Below are 23,134 nucleotides of genomic sequence, written 5' to 3' on the forward strand. Positions count from 1 at the left end.
ATTTTGGAATATTGGGTGGAAATCTATAAGTGTATTTAAACAGAGGGAAGGGAAAAATGGGGAGGGGGGGCAGCAAACAAGCACATACAGTATGTTTATCATAAGCATTTCCTATGTATATAGGCAGCAGTACGGTTCTGATCCAGTTTTGAAGCATGCCTGAAAAAAAAAAAAAAAAAAAAAAAGTTTCGAAAGCTTGCGAAGAAAACTTTTACAGTGAGTCATTAAAGGTATCACCTAAAACTAATTGTTGTTGTCTTCAGGTTCAGGTTTGTCTTCAGGTCAACCTGAGGCAAGAGGTATATGGAGGCTGACATGTTTATTTCCTTTTAAATAATGTACATTGCCTGGCTGTCCTGCTGATCCACTGCCTCTAATGATTTAAGCCATAGTCCCTGAACAAGCATGCAGATGTGATGTCTATGATAGATCTGACAAGATTAGCTGCAGGCTTGTTTCAGGTGTGTGATTTAGACCCTACTGACAAGAAAGCAGGACTGCCAGGCAACTGGTTCTGTTTAAAAGGAAATAAATATGGCAGCTTCCATAGGTCTCATACCTCGGGGTTCTTTTCATGATTAGGGGATACTCTGGCATTTATTTATCAGGTTTCTATGTCAAGTGTACCATGCAGAAAAATGCTGGGACAATGTTCGGTACCAGCGGTTTTAGCAAGGTGTGGAATCAGTTGTCAGGATAGGGCAGACCTCAACTTTACTAAGAAAAAAAAAAACCACAAAACAAATAAACAACCCACTGGCCACGCTGTCACTTACTGCCAGGCCGCTCCTCTCCAGGAAGGTTTTCATAGCCTTCAGCTGCTCCTGGGGATCACTCCGCAGCCGCTTCACCTGGTCCAGGTAGCTGGCGTTCGTCTGTAGTGTGTTCAACGTGCGGATTGCATCCTGACCACAACGAGAGAAACTTATTACAAGACATTTCAATAACAATATTAAAAAACAAACAAACAGACTTTTCTATAAGTGATGTACACCATTTTAAATTATCCTCAATCCTAAAAAAAAAATTATGTAATCAAGTGAATATCGAATGTTTTTAAAAAAACATTCAGCAAGTGACATTCCAAATAATTCAGATGGACAACTATGAAAATCTATAAGTAGCCGTGAGATGAAATTAGCGGGTGCAGCAGACTTAGGCATAATTACAATTCAGGTAACAGTATAGAATCCTATCCAGTGATGTAGCAACGCAGAGTTGCTTCTATAGGGAACACAGCTTCAGACGACGCAGTTATCATGGAAGTTAATGTCAAAATGGGTAAGACAAGATTTCCGCAGCAACAGATGGGCAACGACACAACAAATTAATGCTGAATTCAATGCAGGTGCATCACAAAACATATCCCTACATACAAGACGGACTTTGTGAAGGATGATCTTTAGCAGCAGTAGACAATCATGAGTGCCTTTTGGTATAAAAAAAAAAAAAAAACGAAAAAAAAAAAAAAAAAAACAAACACCAGGAAGAGACCCTTGTGGTGGGCCCTTGCCACCAGGTTCGCTCAGTCTCAAATTGGTTTGAAGAACATCAATAAGCGTTTAACCTGTTTCCATGGCCAGCTCAGTCCCCTGACCTCAATCCTTTTGAGCATTTGTGGGACAAAGTCGAAAGATCACTTCAAAGCTTAGAAACGCCACCATCCAATCTCACCCAATTTAGAGCTGCCATTATGTCAGCAAGGACCAACAGGATTAGCATCTTGTTGAGACCATGCCAAGAAGACTCAGTTGTGATCAGAGTTAAAGGTGACCAACTGTTTATTAGATGGTGTCTCTAAATTTCTGGGGCAATCAGTGTAAAAACGAGGATGGGGGGGAGGTGCCGTTTGGGAAGATGCATGTCTACGATCCTCTTTTTAATGGCCACGTTCCCAACCGTGTACGAGCACATCTGTATGAGTATGTATGAATATGGTCCGTACATGCCCAGTAGAACAAAGCAACTGGTGCACGCAGGGAAAAGCCATGTATGAGCAGCTTGGCTATACTGGGCATGCACAGATCATATTTTTACTGCCCAGTACAGGTGCACTTGTACATGGACGGGAAAGCAACCACGAGAGCATGCTCTCATGGTTGCTGGCCCGTCCGTGTACAAGTGCACCTGTACTGGGCAGTTAAAATAAGATCCGTGCATGCCCAGTATAGCCAAGCTGCTCATACATGGCTTTTCCCTGCGTAGATGTTTAGAGGGAGCCAGCGCTGTAACCAGGGCTGTGGAGTTGGAGTCTAAGCAATTTCTGGGTACCTGGAGTCAGAGGGTTCCTAAACCGAGGAGTCAGAGTTGGAGTCGGATGATTTTTGTACCAACGCCACATCCCTGGCTGTAATGGTGGGGTGTAAGAGCAGAGCATTTGCTGCCAGTCACTGCAGCATCACACAGAACAACAAAACCTTTTGTTCTGATCATCTAATCACTCCTGCAGCAAGACGGGAGTTTCTGGCCAGTATCATGGCAACAGTACTCCTAGCAGAGTACGTAAGAGTGCGTACGAGAGGAATCTGCACGGGAGACTTGGGCGCAGAATACAGCCGGTATATGGCTGATCCTGCTGCTGCACAAGTTTCCAGGCGTGTTAAATACTATTCCCCCTCCAGGCCGCCATGGATGGTGGAGAATGAAATACGAATTATTGTGTTTTAAAAGTAACTTCAGCTCTGTCTTTTGACGGCACCGAAGTTACTCAGTGTGCGCTACTATAGCCGTAATTCCTATTATGGTCCAGTGTTCTCCCCAGGCTCTTTTAGCCGGGTGCTCCACCCGGCTAGTTTTGGTGAGCACCCGGCTGTAATCTGCTCACCTCCTCCTCTGCTGTAAGCAGAATTGCACACAGAAGAATCGGCCCTGCAGTCCCTCATCTCACACCACCCGGCTACTTTTTCATGTCACCCGGCTGGAAAAAAATTCTGGGGAGAACACTGCGGTCTATGGTGGCGCCAGCTGCGCCCAAAACTACTGCGCTGGATTCACTGTGTTTGCGTAAGAGTACTGCTGCCAAGGTTGCAGAGAAGATAGATAGATACATATATATACACACACACACACACACACACACACACACACACACACACACACACACATATACACACACATACTTATTTTTTTATTATATCCACCTCAACCCTAAAGCCCAAACATGCTGGCTATGTCACACACAGAAACCCTACCTTCAGCAATCTACCAAGGGGCCTACCACATGGCTGATCACCACAGTACACCCTGCAAGCAGAAGATGTAGGTAGAACCTTCTACAACACTGTTTTTTTCTACCTACATAATTTGTTTGGCTAACAAGGTACAGAAACATTTTTACTGCAGACAGAAGAACAACTGTGCCTCAGAGATGCCCAATGAGATCATTCTTGATTGGGCCAATCAAATGCACTCCCTACTGAACCGGGAGTGGCCCAATGGCCAGCTGTAAACAAATGACATTGAATTTTCATGCAAGTTAGCATCACCAGCATCCACTCCTTTTCCTCGCCATGGAACATACCAGGCTGCTGGAAGTACATCTGTAAACTGATGCAGGACTTCACTCTTCTATCTGGAAACTAGCCAGGCAGGAGAAGTATAAACTGTAAACAAGTATGTAGAAATAAAGGATACACAACTATGCAAGGAGGAACTTTTCCTCCCACATCCCAAAAAACAAAGTTACGTTAACTGATTTCCCTTACAGAGGAACTTTTGCAAAAAAAAAAAAAAAAAAAAAAAAAAGGGAAAGAATAAAATCAATACATTGTAAAGTGAGACGGTTAAAAATAGAAGAGAGATCAAGAAATGATTGATATTCACCATGTAATTTGTTAATATTGTTTGATGCACAATTGGCCTTCATGTAATTATCTTTACTTCTGGCAGACATAAAAAAAACAGACAGCACCAACTGCCATCATCTATAACCACACCCCTAATGCTGGGTACACACGATGAGATTTCCCGCTCGATTTGCGAAACGATTCGATTATTTCAAACATGTTCGATTGGATTTCGATCGTTTTTTCCGTCGATTTTGCATACCTATCATGAAAAAAAACGATCGAAATCCAATCGAACATGTTTGAAATAATCGAATCGATCCGTTCGATCCCGGGAATCGAACGGGAAATCTCATCGTGTGTACCCAGCATAACAAGATATGCTAAAAGGTTGTTTTGTTTTTTATAGATCTACATAAGCACAGAGGGAAATACTGGTTGCTTGGCAGTTAGAAACAGCAGTTATTTCCCACAATGCAACAGGACTCACAAGACTGGAAACTGTCAGGACATCACACCATGGGAGGAGTTTCACCACAATACCAGCCATATAAACATCCCTGATGATCTATAAAGCTGACTACACGGAACACTTTTCCGTCAGACCGACCAGATCATTTCCGCCTGGTCCAATCAGATTAAGATCGATGTTGGGTAGTTGACACAAAATCAATCACATTATCGATCGGGAACAATTTGGACATCTACACACGATGCAACTTCTTATCAGATCTACGATTGATCTGATGGAAAAATTGTACCATGTGTATGAGGCTTTAGAGAAAATGTAAAGATTTCCCATGGGAAAATGGGTATCCGCTACTGATCAGGTTGAAGTCCAATCTTTACAGTTCCTCTTTAAAGGACAACTGAAGTGAGAGGTATATGGAGGCTGCCATATTTATTTCTTTTTAAGCAATACCAGTTGCCTGGCCTTCCTGCTGATCCTCTGCCTCTAATACTGTTAGACATAGCCCCTAAACAAGCATGCAGCAGATCAGGTGTTTCTGACATTGTCAGATCTGACAAGAATAGCTGCACGCTTGTTCCTGGTGTTTTTCAGACACTCCTGCATCCTAACAGACCAGCAGGACTTCCAGGCAACTGGCATTGTATAAAAGGAAATAAATATGGCAGCCTCTATATATTTCTCACTTCAGTTGTCCTTTAAGATTGGCCATAAGCGAAGTACGCAAGCTAGATAAACTCAGCCGCGGGGAGCAGAGGAAGACCATTTCAGGAGAATCCAATGTACAAGAACCCCACACTCCCACCCAACAAGTAGTCCATAGATCTAATGCATCTTCCCTCCTTCCCCCTCCACTGTAACTGCTAGCCAATAGGCTACTGACATGTCTGTTCAAGCTCGACTCCAAATTGTCACCCAAGAGATCCCATTCCCTGTTGGATGACAGTCCTCTGGGTGTACGAGACTATAAGGCCCGTACACACGCTCAGTGTAGCCTGGATCCCTTGGGGGACCATGCAGGGTCAACACTGTACATAAGGCTAGCAATGAGCTCTGTCAGAGAAGGTGCGGAAGTGATGTTACAGGAAGCCAGGTAAGTGGAAGGGGGGGAAAAAAAAAAAAAGCTCTTGGCAGTCACTCAGCTGAAGTGGGCAGCCACTAAGGGCTGCTGTACACACGCTGGAATTCTAGTCACAGGTGGTCATTATCAGCTGCCTCAGCTGAGTTTTGCCTAGCGGGTGTACAACAGGCCTTAAAAGGTAGCCATACATCTAGCGATGATGGGCAGATTCAACCAAGAGTCAAATCTCTTTCTGATCAAATCTGATTAGAGAGGATCTCAGGGCTGTGGAGTCGGAGGAATTTTGGGTACCTGGAGTCGGAGTCAGTGATTTCATAAACTGACGAGTCGGATGATTGGTGTACAAAATCCACAGCCCTGGTAAGTATTAGACTAAGGAGTCGGAGCCATTTTCGGTACCCGGAGTCAGAGGTTTCATAAACTGAGGAGTCGGAGTTGGAAGATTTTTGTACCGACTCCACAGCCCTAAGAGATCTGCCGGCTGCCAATACACGGCAGGTAGATTCAATTTAATTGTGGATGGAGCCTGGAGCCATACTGCACCAGCGGGACACATTTTACAATAGGGGGGCAGGTTTGTCGCTCATCCAGATATCGCTCACCTTTACTGCCACATACCCAATCGACCACGATGGCCCAACATCTTGTAGCGTGTCCAATCGATACGCGTGACAATTTTGGCCCAAAGTTGGTGGCATCGTCAATGGGTCTTGCTCTTGGTGGCACCGATTTCCATCCAATTTGACAATTATGGAATTGGAAGGATCAATCAGCTGTGAAGCTGAGAAGTATGGCCACCTTTAGTCTACAATAGAGCTTTAAGACTAGACCCATGGTAGGTATTGGATTTGAGATCTTCTGAGGGACAGTTACTGACTATGTACTCTATAAAGCACTGATGAAGAGGTCAGCACTATATAAATACATGATAGTGGCCACACACAGTGTATATGAAATGCTAGTCTCAGGAATATTATTACCCTCCAGGCCTGATGACAGGCAGCCTCTAGTATCCAGCTTCTGGGCCTCATCCCTGTAGCCCCTCTGCCTGGACTGCGCAGAGCAGCCTCAGATATCAGACACAGGAGACACTGCTCTGCAGCTCTGTCAATATTTAAAAGCTGTGTTCTGTGTCTATTCCAACAGGCCGTGTACCTTACACCCTGCCTGGTACACGCTGTGTGAACTCGCGAGTCTGAGCCTCTTACACAACAGCGTCTGCATGCTGCACATGGAACAAGATATTATGACTAACTAAACAAGCCATAAACGTGTTTTCATACAAAGTCATCTTCAATATAACAGAATCTCATTCATCAGCGTGTCAGAGAGAAGAAGCACTGCGTTCCCATGGAAGATCCTTTTCAAACCTCATACTGGAAAACAGGAACTCCTGCCAGAAACTGATTTTCGTTCTGGGCAAGAAATGGTTACAGTCTCGGTTTAGAAGATTTGCCTTATTTTCTGCTTCTAGTAACACAGGAAATAACCACTGCAGTGTCAGTACCAACGCTGGACTGGGCTCTGCCACATACACAAATGAACCCCTGCCATTCAGCATAGTCAAGTGTGTGAAACCTCAAACACGGGACCCTGTCCCTCGGGGCAACATGGCAGGATCAACGCTGTACAGACGTGTTGCTAGCTTGCAGGCTGGCTGTGTGTTCTGTTGCTATGGGGGGTGGAGAAGGGCGAGAGGCAAGGTGAGTGCCAAAATACAGGTAGTTCCTGGGATACAAAGGCTCGAGATAAACGGCTTCCCAACTTGTCGCTCTCCACCGGCCCAGTGTGTAAATGCAGAGAACAGTGCAGCATAAGCTGTGCTCTCCCCTGGGGTCCGGCGCTGTGCTTCTGCCTGTCCACTCACCACTCTCCTTAGTGCCTGCATCTCTTACTGCATGTCATGTGATTGCAGTTGCATGAGGAGAGTGACATCCCGGCACTAGAGGGAGCAGGACGCAGACAGGATAGTCGCACAGAGCTGGACTCCGACAGGGAGGTGAGAGTGCAGCTTTTGCTGCACTATACTCTGCATGTACACACTGAGCTGGAAGAACACAGGAGGAGGATAGGGACGGGAGGTGGAACAAAGGGTGACAGAGGAAGATGGCACAGAGGGACACAGTGGGGCAGAGGGGGGCAATGGAGATACAGGGGACAGAAAGGGCAGTTTCTATCAGCTTCAAACATTTTTCTTTGCAAGTTCCATCTGGTGTTTACCTCACATTTCACATCTTGTGGAATACAAGTCAGTGCTGAAGTAAAAGGGGTAATTATAGGACATAAGTTAATCTGATCCTTCCACAAACACACACAGTCAAGTTCTACAAGCAAAAGATAACTATATCACCAGTGGCCTTTCCCCTGCACAGAGATCAGTTGCCTGGACTCCATGAACTCTGAAGGCCAATATCATGCACAGTGCAATGTAAATAAATGCACATTCCATACCGCTTCCATTCACATGGGCAGATAAAAGGGGACTCTAAACACTACTGCAGCGTATAAAGTGAGCCTCAAATTTCCAATGAAAAAGAATGCTCAGGTCACATGGAAGTTGTTGGTTGGAGGGTCTGGAAATCAATCAAGCAAAACAAGCATTGTTTATAGCTGCCATTCATCTCTTCAGTGTGTGTTTCAACAATCCCCCACACCTATCTGTAACCAGTGTAAGATAACAGGCATAGAGGAACCAGACTAGATTCTCAGCAGAGGGGGCTCCAACCATCTACCTCAGCCGAGAAACATCCGACGTCTATGAAGCTTTAGGAGAGTTGTGGGTTTATCATGTAAACATTGTACCCAACCAGCTCAGTTTGTAGTGTGAATTACTGCAGCCATGCACTAGCTTACTCTGTAATCAGAGCAGTTGATTTTGGTTACGTGAATAGCAAACCTGCCCTTGTTTAACCCTAAACAAATGACAGAAGAATTATAAAGTACACCTGTTATGTTACACATGCAAGTATATGGCTAAACAGAAGATCTTAATCTCTTCTTAAAGAGACTATCAGAAGGAGGAGGAGGAGGAGGAGGAGAGGGAGAAGGAGAGCCCCTGCACTTACCTTGGGAGGTAGAAGCCTCTGGATCCGATTGAGGCTTCCCCTGTCCTCCTCCATCCCCCGGTGGTCTCGGAAAGTTTGTAAGGCTGTGGCACAGGAAGAGTAGCACCTGCAATATTTACCTTCCCCGGCTCCAGCGCAGGCGCTATAGTGGCCCGGTTCAGTCGGAAATAGCCAATCCCAGTCGGGTCCACTCTACTGCGTCGGCAACTTGTGCAGAAGAATGGATGAAACCTGAACTGAGTGAGCCAAACACCGGACTACAGTAATTTATCTTGTGCACGCTTTAGCCCACTTTCAGCCTGCTAATTTTTTATGCATATTACACTTAATTTGTATTAATTAAGAACGTACCCACTTTTGTGCATTACATGTAATTTATTTGTGCAAGAAATACATTGATAGTACCTGGCTGGGACATGCAGTCCTTTTCTGCCAAGAGTTGCCAAGTTCCTTCCCCAGTACAAAGCAGATCGCCTGACCCCAGATCTACTGGGAATAGAACACTTCAGAGCAGCAGTGCTAGCCACAAATGGCAGTATTAGCTCTTTGCACACTGGCCATTGCTATGCAATTTCAAAACAATGTTATTGCTCACTGTTTGTCCAGTAACGCCATAAGCCCTGGTAAAGTCCCAGACTGAGCCATTCGGTAGCTACTGTATATGAGCAATGCTGGCCACTTGCCTCCTTGGTCACGCTGCCGGCCATAGAAGGACACGCAGTAGCCTCTGTACGGCTTAGTGGGAGAATGGAGGGGCCCGGAGAGACTTCGAGGGAGCCCACAGACTAAAATGGGCTGGAGGAAGCACTGGGTACATATAAACCCTTGTACTCTCTTCATCACAGGTTTACTTTAAAGCACACCTGAAGTGAAGAGATTGAGGCTGCCATATTTAGTTCTGTTTAAAACAATACCAGTTGCCTGGTGTCTCTATTCAAGTTACCCTAGATTTTTCCTAGACATGACCAACATCTTATGCAATGCAAAATTTAGCTTGTTCATTGCCTGAGGCAGGTGTTACACTTGCCGAAACGGTCAGTGTTCTCCCTAGAGCCTTTTAACTGGGCGGAGCGCCCGGCTGGTGGTCAGTCCCCGCCCGGCTGCTGTGATCACTAATCATATTTGCTGTCCTCTGAATCCTCCACGCTCGCTCATCCAGCACAGAGCACATCAGCTGTGGCATTGGAGCTGGCCCGCTGTCACTCTGACACAATCTCCGCCCTCCTCCTCAGCTCCTGACAATCATTACAAGCCAGACCCCGGGAGCTTTGAAGGAGGCACACAGAGAAAGAACTGAGAGAACGTGGGCTTCCTGTGTTCCCTCTGGTGAGTCGCTGATCTGCCTGTCATGCAGAGGACGGGCTCTCCTCCTCCTGTCTTCCCAGCATGTGCTCCAGCCTCACCCGATCAGAGGTCCATGTGGAGAAGCGCTCGTTCATGCCGGGGAGAGTAACAGCAGGGCAGATGGTTATCTGATAGCAGTAATGGTCCCCAAGCAGTGGAATCCTTCTGGTCAGCTGCTGTCTCTGTGCTAGAGATCGGTATTATTTTAGACAACTTTACATATACAACTGCTTCCCTTCCCCCACTGCTCTGCCCCAGACGGAGACGTTACATAGTAAATCTAGCTGTCCTGCAGTGTGCTGTGCACTCACATACATTTTCATTCCTGCATGTCTCTCACTCTCCCTCTACATTTCCCTCTGTCTAACTGACAAACTTTCTCCCTCTTTTTTTTTCTTTCCCCTTCCCCAGTCACTTTCACACACACTCTCTCTGTCCCTCAAAGACAATCCATCTCCCTCCCAGACTCACACCTATTCCTCTTCCCTTCAGTTTGTATTAACTTTTTCTACTCCACCCCCTCTATATACTACATTTCCTGAATATATGTATGTCTGCTTACCAGTGCTTGACTTTGTTTAAGGGGAGAAGCCACAGCAGAAGCCCCCAGGCACTTATTTTATCTTTGTAGTGCATGCTGTTTTGCAAGACAAACAAGCATGTCTACACTGGGCTTACTACCACTATGTCAGCAAAGACTTTTGGGAGACTTTTTGAATGACATAACAGAACGGTCTGTGGGCATTTGTGGTTTTGGGCCTAAATTAGTCACTCAGTCTACAGCCCTGTCTGGTATTATTCCGGCTTTGGCAGCGCTCTTATCGGATTGCCCCTCGCAACAGCTACACTCAGTGTAATGCCTCGGAATCCATTAGCATCATTTAGTGTAATCCTCTACCCCTATCGGCAGTGCCTAGTATGATTACCTCACCAACACCCAGCGCGATCCACCTACTCTCCTCCCCAGCGAGCAGCACCCAGCATGATCCTCCCTGTCCATTCTTACCTAATAGTAGCACACACCATCACCCTCTTTCCCCACCCGTCGCGACCTTAATATCCCACCCGGCTACATTTTCATGCCACCCGGCTGGAAAAAAATTCTGGGGAGAACACTGACGGTGTTTTTGTTTTTTTCTCTGCCTAGCAGAAACACACTCAATGGTTCTCTATGCACAGTAATCGGGTCACAGTGCAGACTAAAAAAAGTAATGGTGCTTTTTTTTTTTTTTTTTTTTTTTTTATTTGCATCACAAATGAAATTTGGACACGAATCGCACTATAATGTATTTGAACATATTAAATAAAAATACACGCAATTTTGAAAATAAAAAAAAAGTTACTAATGAAAAAAATCAGTAGTGGGAAAAAATTGTTTTTAATTTTTTTTATTTAAACACTTCTAAGCAGGGCTGTGGAGTCGGTATAAAAATCATCCGACTCCAACTCGTCAGTTTATGAAACCAACTCCAAGTACCCAAAATTGCTCTGACTCCTCGACTCCAACTCCACAGCCCTGCTTCTAATGCTGGATACACACCATGCGTTTTCGCGTTCGATGCGTCAGTCAATACGCATCGATTCGATTATTTCCGACATGTTCGATTCAACCTTCGATGGATCGTTAGGTCGATTTGCCATACTTTACATGGCAATCGACCTAAAAATCATCGAAATGCGTTCGGAAATGCTTGGAAATAATCGAATCGACGCGTATCTACGGACGCATTCGACGCGGAAACGCATGGTGTGTATCCAGCATAAGTGTGACTCCTGCCTCAGGTATACAGGACAGCACAATTCAGGGCTGGCTCAGACAGACGGCTGCCAGCCATTATCCCTGATATTTAACTGTAGGGATCCACAGTTAAACTGCATCGCAAGTAAGATAAAATAGGAGGGTACATCTCACAACTTTTACCGTTGCTTTCTATTGTTTGGTCAAGCCCCACAGCGTTTTGGAGCTGTCTGCATTTACATTGTACTCCTTAGGGCTCTTAAATACAACAACACCACCCGATGACATAGGGTGTCAAAATCTCTGCTGGGTGGCACGCCAGCAACCATGTGGGGAACTGGGGCACACACAACTTTGGAGGGACATGGCCGGGAGCAGTGTCACAAGTCTGGTTCCTAAAAGATTTCATACTGAAATAGATTGAGAATCGGTTTATCGGTGTGCAATTTATGGCAGCCAACAGATCTCTGTCTAATCAGATTTGATCAGAGAGCGTTCTGCCTCTTGGCCGATCAGCTGGCAAAATCATGTGATATGTGGCCACCTGTAGTGTTAGGTAGGGTTAAAGAGAACCAGAGATGAAGCAACCTCATGTATTTTACCTTATAAATCAGTGGGAACATGACAGTAAACACCTAATCTGCTCTTTGTTACATTGTTCTCTGTTTAATTTGCCTGTTATCACCTCTAAGATAAGAATCCCGACTAAGCAGTCGGTCTGGCTTTGCTACAGAATAATTATAGCTGAGACTGTGTTCTTTGCTGTCTTCAAGTCCAAGCCTGCCCCCTGCTGGCTTTGCTCAGGAATCATTATAGCTGAGTCATTATAGCAAAGCCAGAATCAATGCTCAGTCCGGGATTCTTATCTCAGCTAGATAACAGACACTTTTAGCAGTGAGGATGGAACAGAGAGCATGGTAAATGTTTTCTCTAATGTTCCCACTGATTTCTATGGTAAAATACACAAGGGTGCTTCGTCTCTGGTTCACTTTAAGGAGAGGTTAGTGTTTAGCAGAGGAGAGGGGGACGGGGGTTGAGGAGAGGTAAGTGTTAGGCACAGGAGGGGTAGAGGGTAGTTTTAGGCACAGAATAGGGTAGGTTAGTGTTGGGCTAAGTTCACTGTAGTGCAGTGGAATGGCTGTTTTGTAATGTGGCTTGCCGCACTGCAATGCGCCACAGTGCGGTGGTAGCATTAATGGGTTGCGGCACTATGGTACCTCTAAATGCGTCTGTTACCAGTACAAGAAAGCATTGCACTGCACCCGATGCAATGCGCTCCTGCTGACACAGGGAACATAACGGCCACTATGACTGCAGCCCAAGGCAGAAGACGGTGGAGGGTAGTTTAAATGGAAACTTAAGTCAAAGCCCCCTGGATTCCAACTGAGTCCACAACCCCTAATCCCCTACAAGCAGTGAACTACGCATACTGTGCAGGCGCAGAACACCATGCGTGCCCACTAGCCCAGCTTTGGGTGGTTTGCCGCCGCTTTCTGGAGGGGATCAGGAGGATGTTGTGGGCACAGTAGGAGTCCAGGAGGCTGGAAGAAGCCCCAGGTAAGTTAATATTTTTTTTCTACTTAAAGCGGAACTGAAAGTTTAAAAAAAAAAACAAAAACAAAAAAAAAAAACAACTGTTTCACATACAAGACAAGACAAACAACATTTATATTGCGCTTTTCTCCTTGCGGACTCAAAGCGCCAGAGCAGAGCAGCAGCCACTAGGGCGCGCTCTATTGGCAGTAGCAGTGTAAGGGAGACTTGCCAAAGGTCTCCTACTGAATTAGTGCTGGCTTACTGAACAGGCAGAGCCGAGATTCGAACCCTGGTCTCCTGTGTCAGAGGCAGAGCCCTTAACCATTACACCATCAGCCAACTGCTACCTACATACCTGGGGCTTCTTTTGCCAGCCTCTTGCAGCATTCCTGTCCAGCGCCGGTGTCCTCCCCTAGCCTCCATCCTCCCCCCGCCAGCTACTTTTGGTTCGGTCAAAGCGGCAACTGCATCTGCGTGCTCATGTAGCTTTCTTCACGTCCCCACCTGCTATAGCATCCTGCGCTATTAGCACAGGACGCTATTGCGGGCCAGAACACGAGAAAGCTATGCAGGCACAGTTGCAGTCTACTTACAAGTCAAAGGTATTAACGAACCAAAAGTAGTTGGCGGCGGGAGATAGAGTATTGGAGGACCAGCACAGGACAAAAAAAAACTGCAAGGGGCTGGCAGAAGCCTCAGGTAAGTGAACATTTTTTTTTTTTTTTTTAAAGAGAGAGAGAGAGAGAGAGAGAGAGAGAGAGAGACACTGACTAATGTAATAGAAAGAAAGCTCATGTGAGGCAGAGGAAAGGTTGAAGATGCAAATTATGACAAAAGTTGCAATTATTTCCACCGCAGTTGCAATTATTTCCACCCCCACCTGCTCTAAAGTTAGCGCCATTGGGCAGTAAGAGAGGCTATTAGACTCCCCTCTGGCACTTTGGAAGCAGTTCTTCCCCGGTGTAGTGACTGAATTCACACTTCAGGTGTAAACCAGTGATTTGGAGTCCAGAGGAATCGGATGTCAGAGCATGCCGGGACTTGTAGTTCCCCAGCATGTGGCTGTTCACGTGTTCCCTCCCGCGAGACATCCTCCTCAAAAAGCAGCCAGCAAATGTCATGTAAGGTGAGTAATGCAGAGTCAGGGGCCCCCCCTCAGCCCCGGCGCGCTCACCTGGTACTCCATCCTGACAGCCGGGGCGGCCTGGGCGCTGAATGCTCGGGCACGCGCAGCGCCACACTCATACGGCAGCAGCCTGAGCACCGCGTGGAAAGGCCGGTACCGTGGAGCCATGCTAAAGGCATCGAACACGCCCTCTCACTCTATTGGTGTAACCCGGGTAGCGGGCGGCTCACCAGCGCCATCTTGAGTGTGGCACGACGCAAATTACTGCAGCTGACAGCGGTTGGTGACGCCCACCTCGGCGTCAGCGTATGGGGAACTAGCGGTAGGAGCCAGCGTGTGGGGGTGTGGTCTCTCCGCTTGTGACACAGGCTTGGGGTTGTGTAGCTAACTTAGCTGAACCTGGGGCGGCCTTGTAATGATAAGCTGCTAAATTACATGTAGCTGCATTGCAAGCCTGCAACTCTCTGCAGAGGCTTTATTATCGGCTACATATAGGGGACTACACGTAGATGGATGCTTTTGCTAGTGCAGGGTTATTAATAAACTTTATTTACAAAGCGATAAAGCAGTGCTGTACAAATGATAGGGGCGACGTTACATCAGCCTTTAACCACTTCACCACTGAGGGGTTTTACCCCTTGAGCACCAGAGCAATTTTCACCTTTCAGCGCTTCTTTCATTCATTTGTCTATAACTTTATTATTTACTTGTCGCAATGAAATGAACTATATCTTGTATATCTATCTTTTCGCCACTAGTTAGGCTTTCTTTAGGTGGGACATTATGCCAAGAATTATTTTATTCTAAATGCGCTTTAATGGGAAAATAGGAAAAAATGTGGGGAAAAAAATCATTATTTTTCAGTTTTCGGCCATTATAGTTTTTAAATAATGCATGCTACTGTAATTAAAATCCATGAAATGTATTTGCCCATTTGTCCCGGTTATTACACCGTTTAAATTATGTCCCTATCACAATGTTTGGCGCCAATATTTTATTTGGAAATAAAGGTGCATTGTTTTCAGTTTTGCCTAATTACAAGCCCATAGTTTATAAAGTAACAGTGTTATACCCTCTTGACATAAATATTTAAAGAGTTCAGTCCCTAAGGTAACTATGATTTTTTTTTTTTTATTGTAATTTTTTTTTTATTACAAAAATATAAATAAATTGGGGAGTGTGGGAGGTAATGAGTTAATTTATAGTGTAACAGTATGTATTTGTATATGAAAAATGTTTTGGATGTATTTGTACTATTTGGCCACAAGATGGCCACAGTAATTTTTTGTTCATGCGATCTGTAAGCGTCAGAAGTACGCATACAGGAAGTTCAGTGAGGCTGGGAAACTTTTTTTTTCCACAATGATCGCGCTGCTTCTCATAAGCCGATCATTGCTGGGGGGCTGAAATCAACGAACGGGAACGTTTTTTTCCCGTTCATTGATCTTCGGTCGAGCGGCCGGTGGCGTGCGCAAGCACGGGAGCGCACGTACGAGCGAGCGGGAGCGCGGACAGCGGCGGTAGTGTTGGGAGGTGCGTATATCTACGCTCCTGGTGGGGAAAGGGTGTTAAAAGGAGCGTAGATATACGCATGCGTGGTGGTAAAGTGGTTAAGTACCGCCCAGATGTCTACTAAAAGTAGCCACTAATGATCCAATCTTTTTCATCCAATCTTACCATTTCTATGTAATATATGTTATATAAGGTAACTGCCTAAATTATCCATTCAATATATTAACTCAGTTTATACTACATAGATTTGGTAAAATTGGATGAAAAAGATTGTATCGTTAGTGGCCACCTTAAGAAAGTGGATCTGAACTCAGGACTTCCTCTCTGCTCTAAAAGATACACAACAGCATAGTAACCTCTAAAAAAAAAATGTTTGTTACAGCTGATACAAATCCTGCAGTGTGTCCACTTCCTGCTTTAATTGAAGCAGACATAGGGTTATCATCCTGTGTTCACAAATTAGCTGCAGCCAACTGAGATCAAATTACAACTTGTGATTAGTCACAGATAAGGGGAATTCGACTAAACTATCTAAATACATACAATATGTATTTCTCTATGCTTTCCTCCTGTCCTGTGCACGATACAGAGGTGCCAGAAAAGGATAAAATATGCTAAAAGTAGTTTAAAGGGGAACTGAAGAGAGAGGTATATGGAGGCTGTCATGTTTATTTCCTTTTAATCAATACCAGTTGCCTGGCAGCCCTGCTGGTCTATTTCTCTGCAGTAGTATCTGATTAAAACCAGAAACAAGCATGCAGCTAGTCTTGTCAGATCAGACTTATAAGTCTGAACCACTGAAACACCTGATCTGCTGCATGCTTGTTCAGGGGCTATGGCTAATAGTATTAGAGGCAGAGGATCAGCAGGGCTGCCAGGCAACTGGTATTGTCTAAAAAGAAATAAACATGACAGCCTCCATATACCTCTTTCTTCAGTTCCCCTTTAAAGGGGGATGGGGGGGGGGGGTAATGGTGGACTTACCCCCCCAGAGAAGACAACAGTAGAGTTGCTCCTTATTGTATCTTGCCTGAGGAGGCGGGCTATAGACCAGTGAAACGCATTGCAGAATTTTTGGAGTAAGAATACATTTTTTTCATGATACACTACTGTTTGGGGGGGGGGGGGGGGGGGGTTATGACCAAGGGAGAGGCTTATGACACACGGAATAGGAGAAGTTGGGGGTGCACACAGAAAGGGTAAGCTTTTGGTAAAAAAAAAAAAAAAGGTGTAAGGCCCCATTGCGGGATTGATTTTTCCGCATGTAATGGACACTGCGGCGATTTAGCGCTTCTATAGCACTGAAACGCAATCGCCGGGTAATCGCCTGAAAATGGTGCAGGCTACGCGTTTGCGTTTGGTGATTTGCATTAATCACCGGCGATTAACGCAAATCACCCAAGTAAGAACGGGCCCATAGGGTTTTATAGCACTAGCGCTTTAAAAAGCGCTAGCGCTTGAGCATTGTGCCGAAATAGCCGGCAAAACGCTCTAGTGTGAATGGGTCCTAATAGTAGTAGCAGTAGAGTATTGTATCAAGTCAGCCATCAGTAAAAACAAAAAAGCAAGAAATTTTGAGACAACCTGTTTTTCCTTTTACTACTTTCTCCTCCTGGACGTAGAGCTACGTCCAGGAGGCCATGTGCGCTCCCGGTCGCGGATCGGTAGCCCAGGAATCAATTAATCTGCCCATGGTGCCCGATCACTGATTCCTTTTCCCTGCATAAAAAACGACAGCTTCTCTCGGAAGCCTTGCTTTTTCTGCCTCCTACCTCCCTCTAAGTGTACATGTTACGCTTATGGTGGCCATACACGGTACAATAAGAACGTTCGATTATCCCGTTTATTGGATCTAAATGATCGAATCGAATGAAAGTTGGAAATATTTTTTTTTTTCAATCAAGAAATTCGAACGAATATCCCGTTTTTTCGAGAAAAATCAGATCGGACATGCTGGAAAAATGTTTGTATTCAATCTAACGAAATAATCAAACTAAATTATCTAATCGAAAAAAAAATGAAAAATTGTACCATGTATGGCCACCATTAGAGTGACATCATGTAAACAAACCTAAGGTAGCCATCTTGTGGCCAAAAAGTAAAACTACATCTACACAAAAAAAAAAAACATATATTTACATTAAAAAAAATTACTATTTACATCCCACCCTCCCAAAAATACCCAAATAAAATGTTTAATAATAATAACAATAAAAAAAAAATTACAAAAAAAAAATTACCTAAGGGTCTACATTTTTTAAATATCTATGTAAAGATAAAATATTTCTATTTTTTTATTATAAGCTTGTAAATAGTGATGGATGCAAAACGGAAAAAATGCACTTTTATTTCCAAATAAAATATTGTCGCCATACATTGTGATAGGGACATAATGTAAACGGTGTAATAACCGGGACAAATGGGTAAATACAATATGTGGGTTTTAATTATGGAGGCATGTATTATTTTAAAACTATAATGGCCGAAAACTGAGAAATAATGCATTTTTTCAGTTTTTTTCCTTATTATTACTGTTAAAATGCATTTACAGTAAGGTAGCTCTTAGCAAAATGTACCACCCAAAGAAAGCCTAATTGGTGGCGGAAAAAACAAGATGTAGATCAGTTCATTTTGATAAGTAGTGATAAAGTTATAGGCTAATGAATGGGAGGTGAACATTGCTCGGATGCATAAAGTGAAAACGACTGAGGGCTGAAGTGGTTAAAGTTCTTTACAGGCAACGTATGTACACAGTATTGAAACTGTGTGGGATGGTAGATAAGGAATTCTGGGAAAAAGTCTTTCTGAATAGCTCAGATATCAGCAGGCTCCAGTTTTCAAGTTTTCACACTGAATATGTAAGTACAAATAAATTGCTTTGTACTGAAAACTCTGGTTCAGGTTTCCCTTTCTTATAACTGCATATCACATACATTTTTTTGGTACACAGAAAACTATATCGCAAAAATATTTAGTCCTCTTTTAACATCTGCTTCTTTTAAGCCGCATCTACACGCGTAGATGTGGCGGCGATGTGGCTTATCAATCGAGCCGCTGATGCAGCTCGATTGATAAGATCCGACAGGACGGATCTCCCCACCGCCGATTCCCTGCTCGTTCCCCGCGAGGGGACAATGGCAGGGAATCGAGCGGAAGATAATCGCCCGGCGGTGGGGACGAGCGGGGAATCGAATCCGGCGCACGCGTGGGGATGCGGAAGAGGCGATCCGGCAGGTAATCGAGCCGCCGGATCGGAGCCTCATCTACTCGTGTAGATGAGGCTTTACACTATACATAGCAGAGCATTATTCAGTGTGAAAATGGCCAACATAGACATCACCTTGCACCTCACTTGTCTGTTCAACTGTTCAGTTAACTGAAAGCAACAGACGTAGTTTAAAAGAACTTTAGCTCCTTTAACGCTGCGTCCGTTGCTTTCGGTTATAACTGAAAGGACAACTGATGTCCATTTTTCCCTATAGCCTCTTTCATACTGTACGCTTTAAAGAGAAACCGTAAACAAGGATTAAACTTTATCCCAATCAGTAGCTTTTACATGCAAAAACTATTCCTTTTCACAAATGGATTATCAGGGGGTCTGTATGGCTGATATTGTGGTGAAACACCTCCCACAAGAAACTCTGAGGACCATGGTCCTGGCAGTTTCCTGTCTGTTAACCTTGTTGCATGTTGGGAAATAGCTATTTACAGCTGTTTCCAACTGCCAAAAAAGGAAGCAGCAGCTACATCACTTGCCAGCAGTAAAAATGTCACCATGTGATAAATGTCAAATTTAAATCAGGGATTTAAAAGATTTTACAATGAGCCAACACTAACTAAATCATGTATACATAATTATTGTAAAAATGAAGCACTTTTTTATTACATTATTTTCACTGGAGTTCCTCTTTAAAACTGGAGTATTTTCGCTATGCTCTGCTATGGAACAACTGATTAGTTAAAAGACATCAGTTTTTCAGTGTATAGTGTAAAAGAGGTCTTGATATTTATAAAAGAACATTGTTTGCCAGAAAAATAACACCTGCTGAGTGCTGAAATAACATCATTTTCCAGAGGTAGATCATTACTTATAAGTGTACTACTACAGACTGAAACAAAGAAGGAAGCTACTTACCTTTGAAGAGGCAAAAGCAAAAGTTCGGTTCGCGCAAACTTTTCGAACCGCAATAGACTTCAATGGGGAGGCGAACTTTGAAAACTAGAAACACTTATGCTGGCCACAAAAGTGATGGAAAAGATGTTTCAAGGGGTCTAACATCTGAGTTTTTGCATGGATGAGTGGGATAGATGCCAAAAGTCGCGGGGAAAAATCTGGATTTGACGCAAAGCAGCGTTTTAAGGGCAGAAATCACAGTGAATGCTAAATTGCAGGCCTAAAGTGCTTTAAAGCATATTGCATGTGTATACATCAATCAGGGAGTGTAATTAGTGTACTGCTTCACACTGACACACCAAACTCACTGTGTAACGCACCGCAAACAGCTGTTTGTGTAGTGACGGCCGTGCTGGACTGGTGCGCAACATGGCGAGAGTACAGGTCGTGGCGGTTTTCAAGCCCATATGGTTGCCGGGCTGTGGTAGCTCAATGATAGAACAACAGTGACTGTCCAGCTGATCTAATTTGGTCTGTCCACAATGAAGCAACGACCTTATTATCTTGGGTGTGCCACCCCCCCGAGCTGGCGGTCATTGCTTCATTGTGATACGCAAGCCCCTTCCCCACGGCAAGGTAATGATCACAAAGGGGAATTGGCACATGTACATGCCTTTTGTTTTGTTGCAGCCGCAGTGCAGCCAGAAAAATTAAGCAGGCATGTACTCGCACCAGAAAAATTAGTATAGCGTCCGCTGCTAGCAGCCTTAAAAATTCAGGAATCCACCTGGAGTCCTGAACCCTGTTGGTGATGGCAGAGAAGGCAGTCAAGCGGCCTGCGGGCAGAGATGCTGTGTGTGGAGCAACTTAGTCTTAGTCTTGGGGCAGGCAGAGATGCTGTGTGTGGGACTGACTTAGTCTTCGGGCGGGCAGTAGCCCTCCGGGATCCATGCCTCATTCATTTTGATAAAGGTGAGGTACTGAACACTTTTGTGACTTAGGTGACTTCTCTTCTCAGTGACAATGCCTCCAGCTGCGCTGAAGGTCCTTTCTGACAGGACGCTTGTGGCAGGGCAAGGCAGAAGTTTGATTGAAAATTGGGACAGCTCTGGCCACAGGTCAAGCATGCACACCCAGTAGTCCAAGGGTTCATCGCTGCTCACAGTGTCTACATCCACACTTAAGGCCAGGTAGTCGGCTGCCTGCCGGTCCAGGTGTTGGTGGAGGGTGGATCCGGAAGGGCTAAGGGCTAAGAATGTCCGCATGTCTGACATCACCATGAGATCGCTGGAGCGTCCTGTCCTTGCCTGCGTGGACATGGGAGGAGGATTCCTGAAAGTGGTACCTTTATTGCGTTGGGCTGTGACATTACCCTTAAACGCATTGTAAAGCATAGTTGCCAGCTTGTTCTGCAAGTGCTGCATCCTTTCTGCCTTCTGGTGATTTGGAAACATCTCTGCCACTTTGTGCCTATACTGAGGATCTAGTAGCATGGCCACCCAGTCCAGCTCATTCCCCTTGAGTTTTTTTATAAGTGGGTCCCTCAACAGGCTGGACAGCATGAAAGACGCCATCTGCACAAAGTTGGATCCAGACGTACTATCCATCTCATCTTGCTCTTCCTCAGTGATGTCAGGTAAGTCCTCCTCCTCCCCCCAGGCACGAACAATACCACGGGAACGCTTAGCAGCACAAGCCCCCTGCGACGCCTGTTGCAGTTGTTCTTCTGCCGCCGCCTCTTCCTCCTCCTCCAAAGAAACACCTTCCTCATCATCCAAGTCTGACTCCTCTTCCCCACACGGCTCTTTCTCCTCCTCCCCCCTCTGTGCTGCCGCAGGTGTTGAGGAAACATATGGTTCTGATGAGAATTGATCCCACAACGCTTCCTCCTGTAACTGTTCCTGTTCACTCTCCTCCACAGCTTGATCCACCACTCTACGCACGGCACGCTCCAGGAAGTAAGCGTATGGGATCAAGTCGCTGATGGTGCCTTCACTGCAACTCACCAGGTTGGTCACCTCCTCAAACGGCCGCATGAGCCTGCATGCATTTTGCATGAGTGTCCAGTTGTTGTGCCAGAACATCCCCATCTCCCCAGAGTGTGTCCTTCTACTGTAGTTGTAGAGGTACTGGGTGATGGCTTTCTCCTGTTCTAGCAGGCGAGAAAACATAAGGAGGGTCGAATTCCAGCGAGTCGCGCTATCGCACATCAGGCGTCTCACCTGCAACTTGTTTCTCCGCTGAATTTTATCGGTAAAGTGTGCCATGGCCACTTTCCCAAATTCAAAGTAAAAATTAGATTGCCGCCGCTGTCACACAGAAAACAGCTTGCACTATACATGTGGTCTTCTAGTGATCGTTGGAGTGCGGGGATTATTCCTTTTTCCTTCCCCTCAAGTGGATACAAGTGTTGATCTTTCAAAATCCTTACGCACCCATGCAGAGAGAATCAGGCACGGGAGTGTCAGAGCCAATGTCGGTTGCCACCGACGTGGATTCAGACGATATCTTTCAAAATGAGCGATCTGACTGGGAGAATTACTTCTCAGAAGACAGCGTAGCCACACCCACACACAGAGCCCTTAACATCAGGCGCCTGGAACACAAGTTGTTTAAAGCCTCCGAAAAAGAAGTTAGAGTCTTTTGGACAATCGCATCCTTTAAGAAATATAAGGATAAGGGGTATGTGCCCCGCGGTTTCCGTTATTACAGACCTCCAGCAGAGTATAGCGATGATACCTTGCTTGTTGAAAAGTGGAAACAAGCTCACTTAGATCATGCAAAAGTCCTATTAGGCCTTGCACTGGAGAGATCGGAGCAAGAGCATGATAAGCTGTCTGATGATATTGAAGAACTCAAGGATCAACTATACAAAGTAGCTATTGGGGATAAAGCCAAAGAGATTGAGGCCAAGATAGACAAGAGATTGATACCTATCCAGAGAGAAGTGAAAGAACGCAAACTGAATAAGTTTTTAAGAGATCGGGACGATTTCATATCCGGTCATATATTTGACTGGATTCCTACTGAACCCAAGCCTAAACCCAGAAACAACAGGAGGAAGAAGCCACGTAAGCCCAAGAGAGGCACCTGGACCTCCGACTCAGGATCGGAGTCTGAGGGAGATAACAAAGGGAAGAAACCCAGGTCTGGCCCTTTAGGGGGAAAAAAACAAGGAGAGGGCGCAGGAGGGGACGAGGACCACAACTCGAAAACAGTGTCTTGGAAAGGGTTAACTGTGATCGGGGACTGATTGTTCCTGACACAGTCGAAGACAGGTTGCAAGTGATTAACTTATCTGGGGTTACACTATCCAAAGCCTGTATTGAAGTGTTGGAAAAAGGCCTTAATTTTGTGGTGACTG

The 23,134-nt window shown here is 45.1% G+C and overlaps 1 protein-coding gene across 4 annotated transcripts in view; it reads right to left on the reverse strand.

Moving 5' to 3' along the window:
• Positions 1-23,134, reverse strand: part of LOC137527733 (folylpolyglutamate synthase, mitochondrial-like) — a 75,893-nt gene that overhangs the window by 47,101 nt on the left and 5,658 nt on the right. The window contains exons 1-2 of one of the 4 annotated variants that reach the window (XM_068248555.1): positions 14,193-14,413; positions 777-905 (exon numbers count right to left, since the gene is read on the reverse strand). In XM_068248555.1, coding sequence (XP_068104656.1) covers positions 777-905; positions 14,193-14,312 — 249 coding nt within the window. In that variant the 5' untranslated portion in view covers positions 14,313-14,413. Of the gene's footprint in view, positions 1-776; positions 906-3,822; positions 3,956-6,315; positions 6,382-14,192; positions 14,414-23,134 lie in introns of those variants that run through there. The other 3 variants (XM_068248556.1, XM_068248558.1, XM_068248557.1) reach the window with 3 other exon arrangements.

Source organism: Hyperolius riggenbachi, chromosome 8 (genome assembly GCF_040937935.1).
Source record: "Hyperolius riggenbachi isolate aHypRig1 chromosome 8, aHypRig1.pri, whole genome shotgun sequence".
NCBI lineage: Eukaryota > Metazoa > Chordata > Amphibia > Anura > Hyperoliidae > Hyperolius > Hyperolius riggenbachi.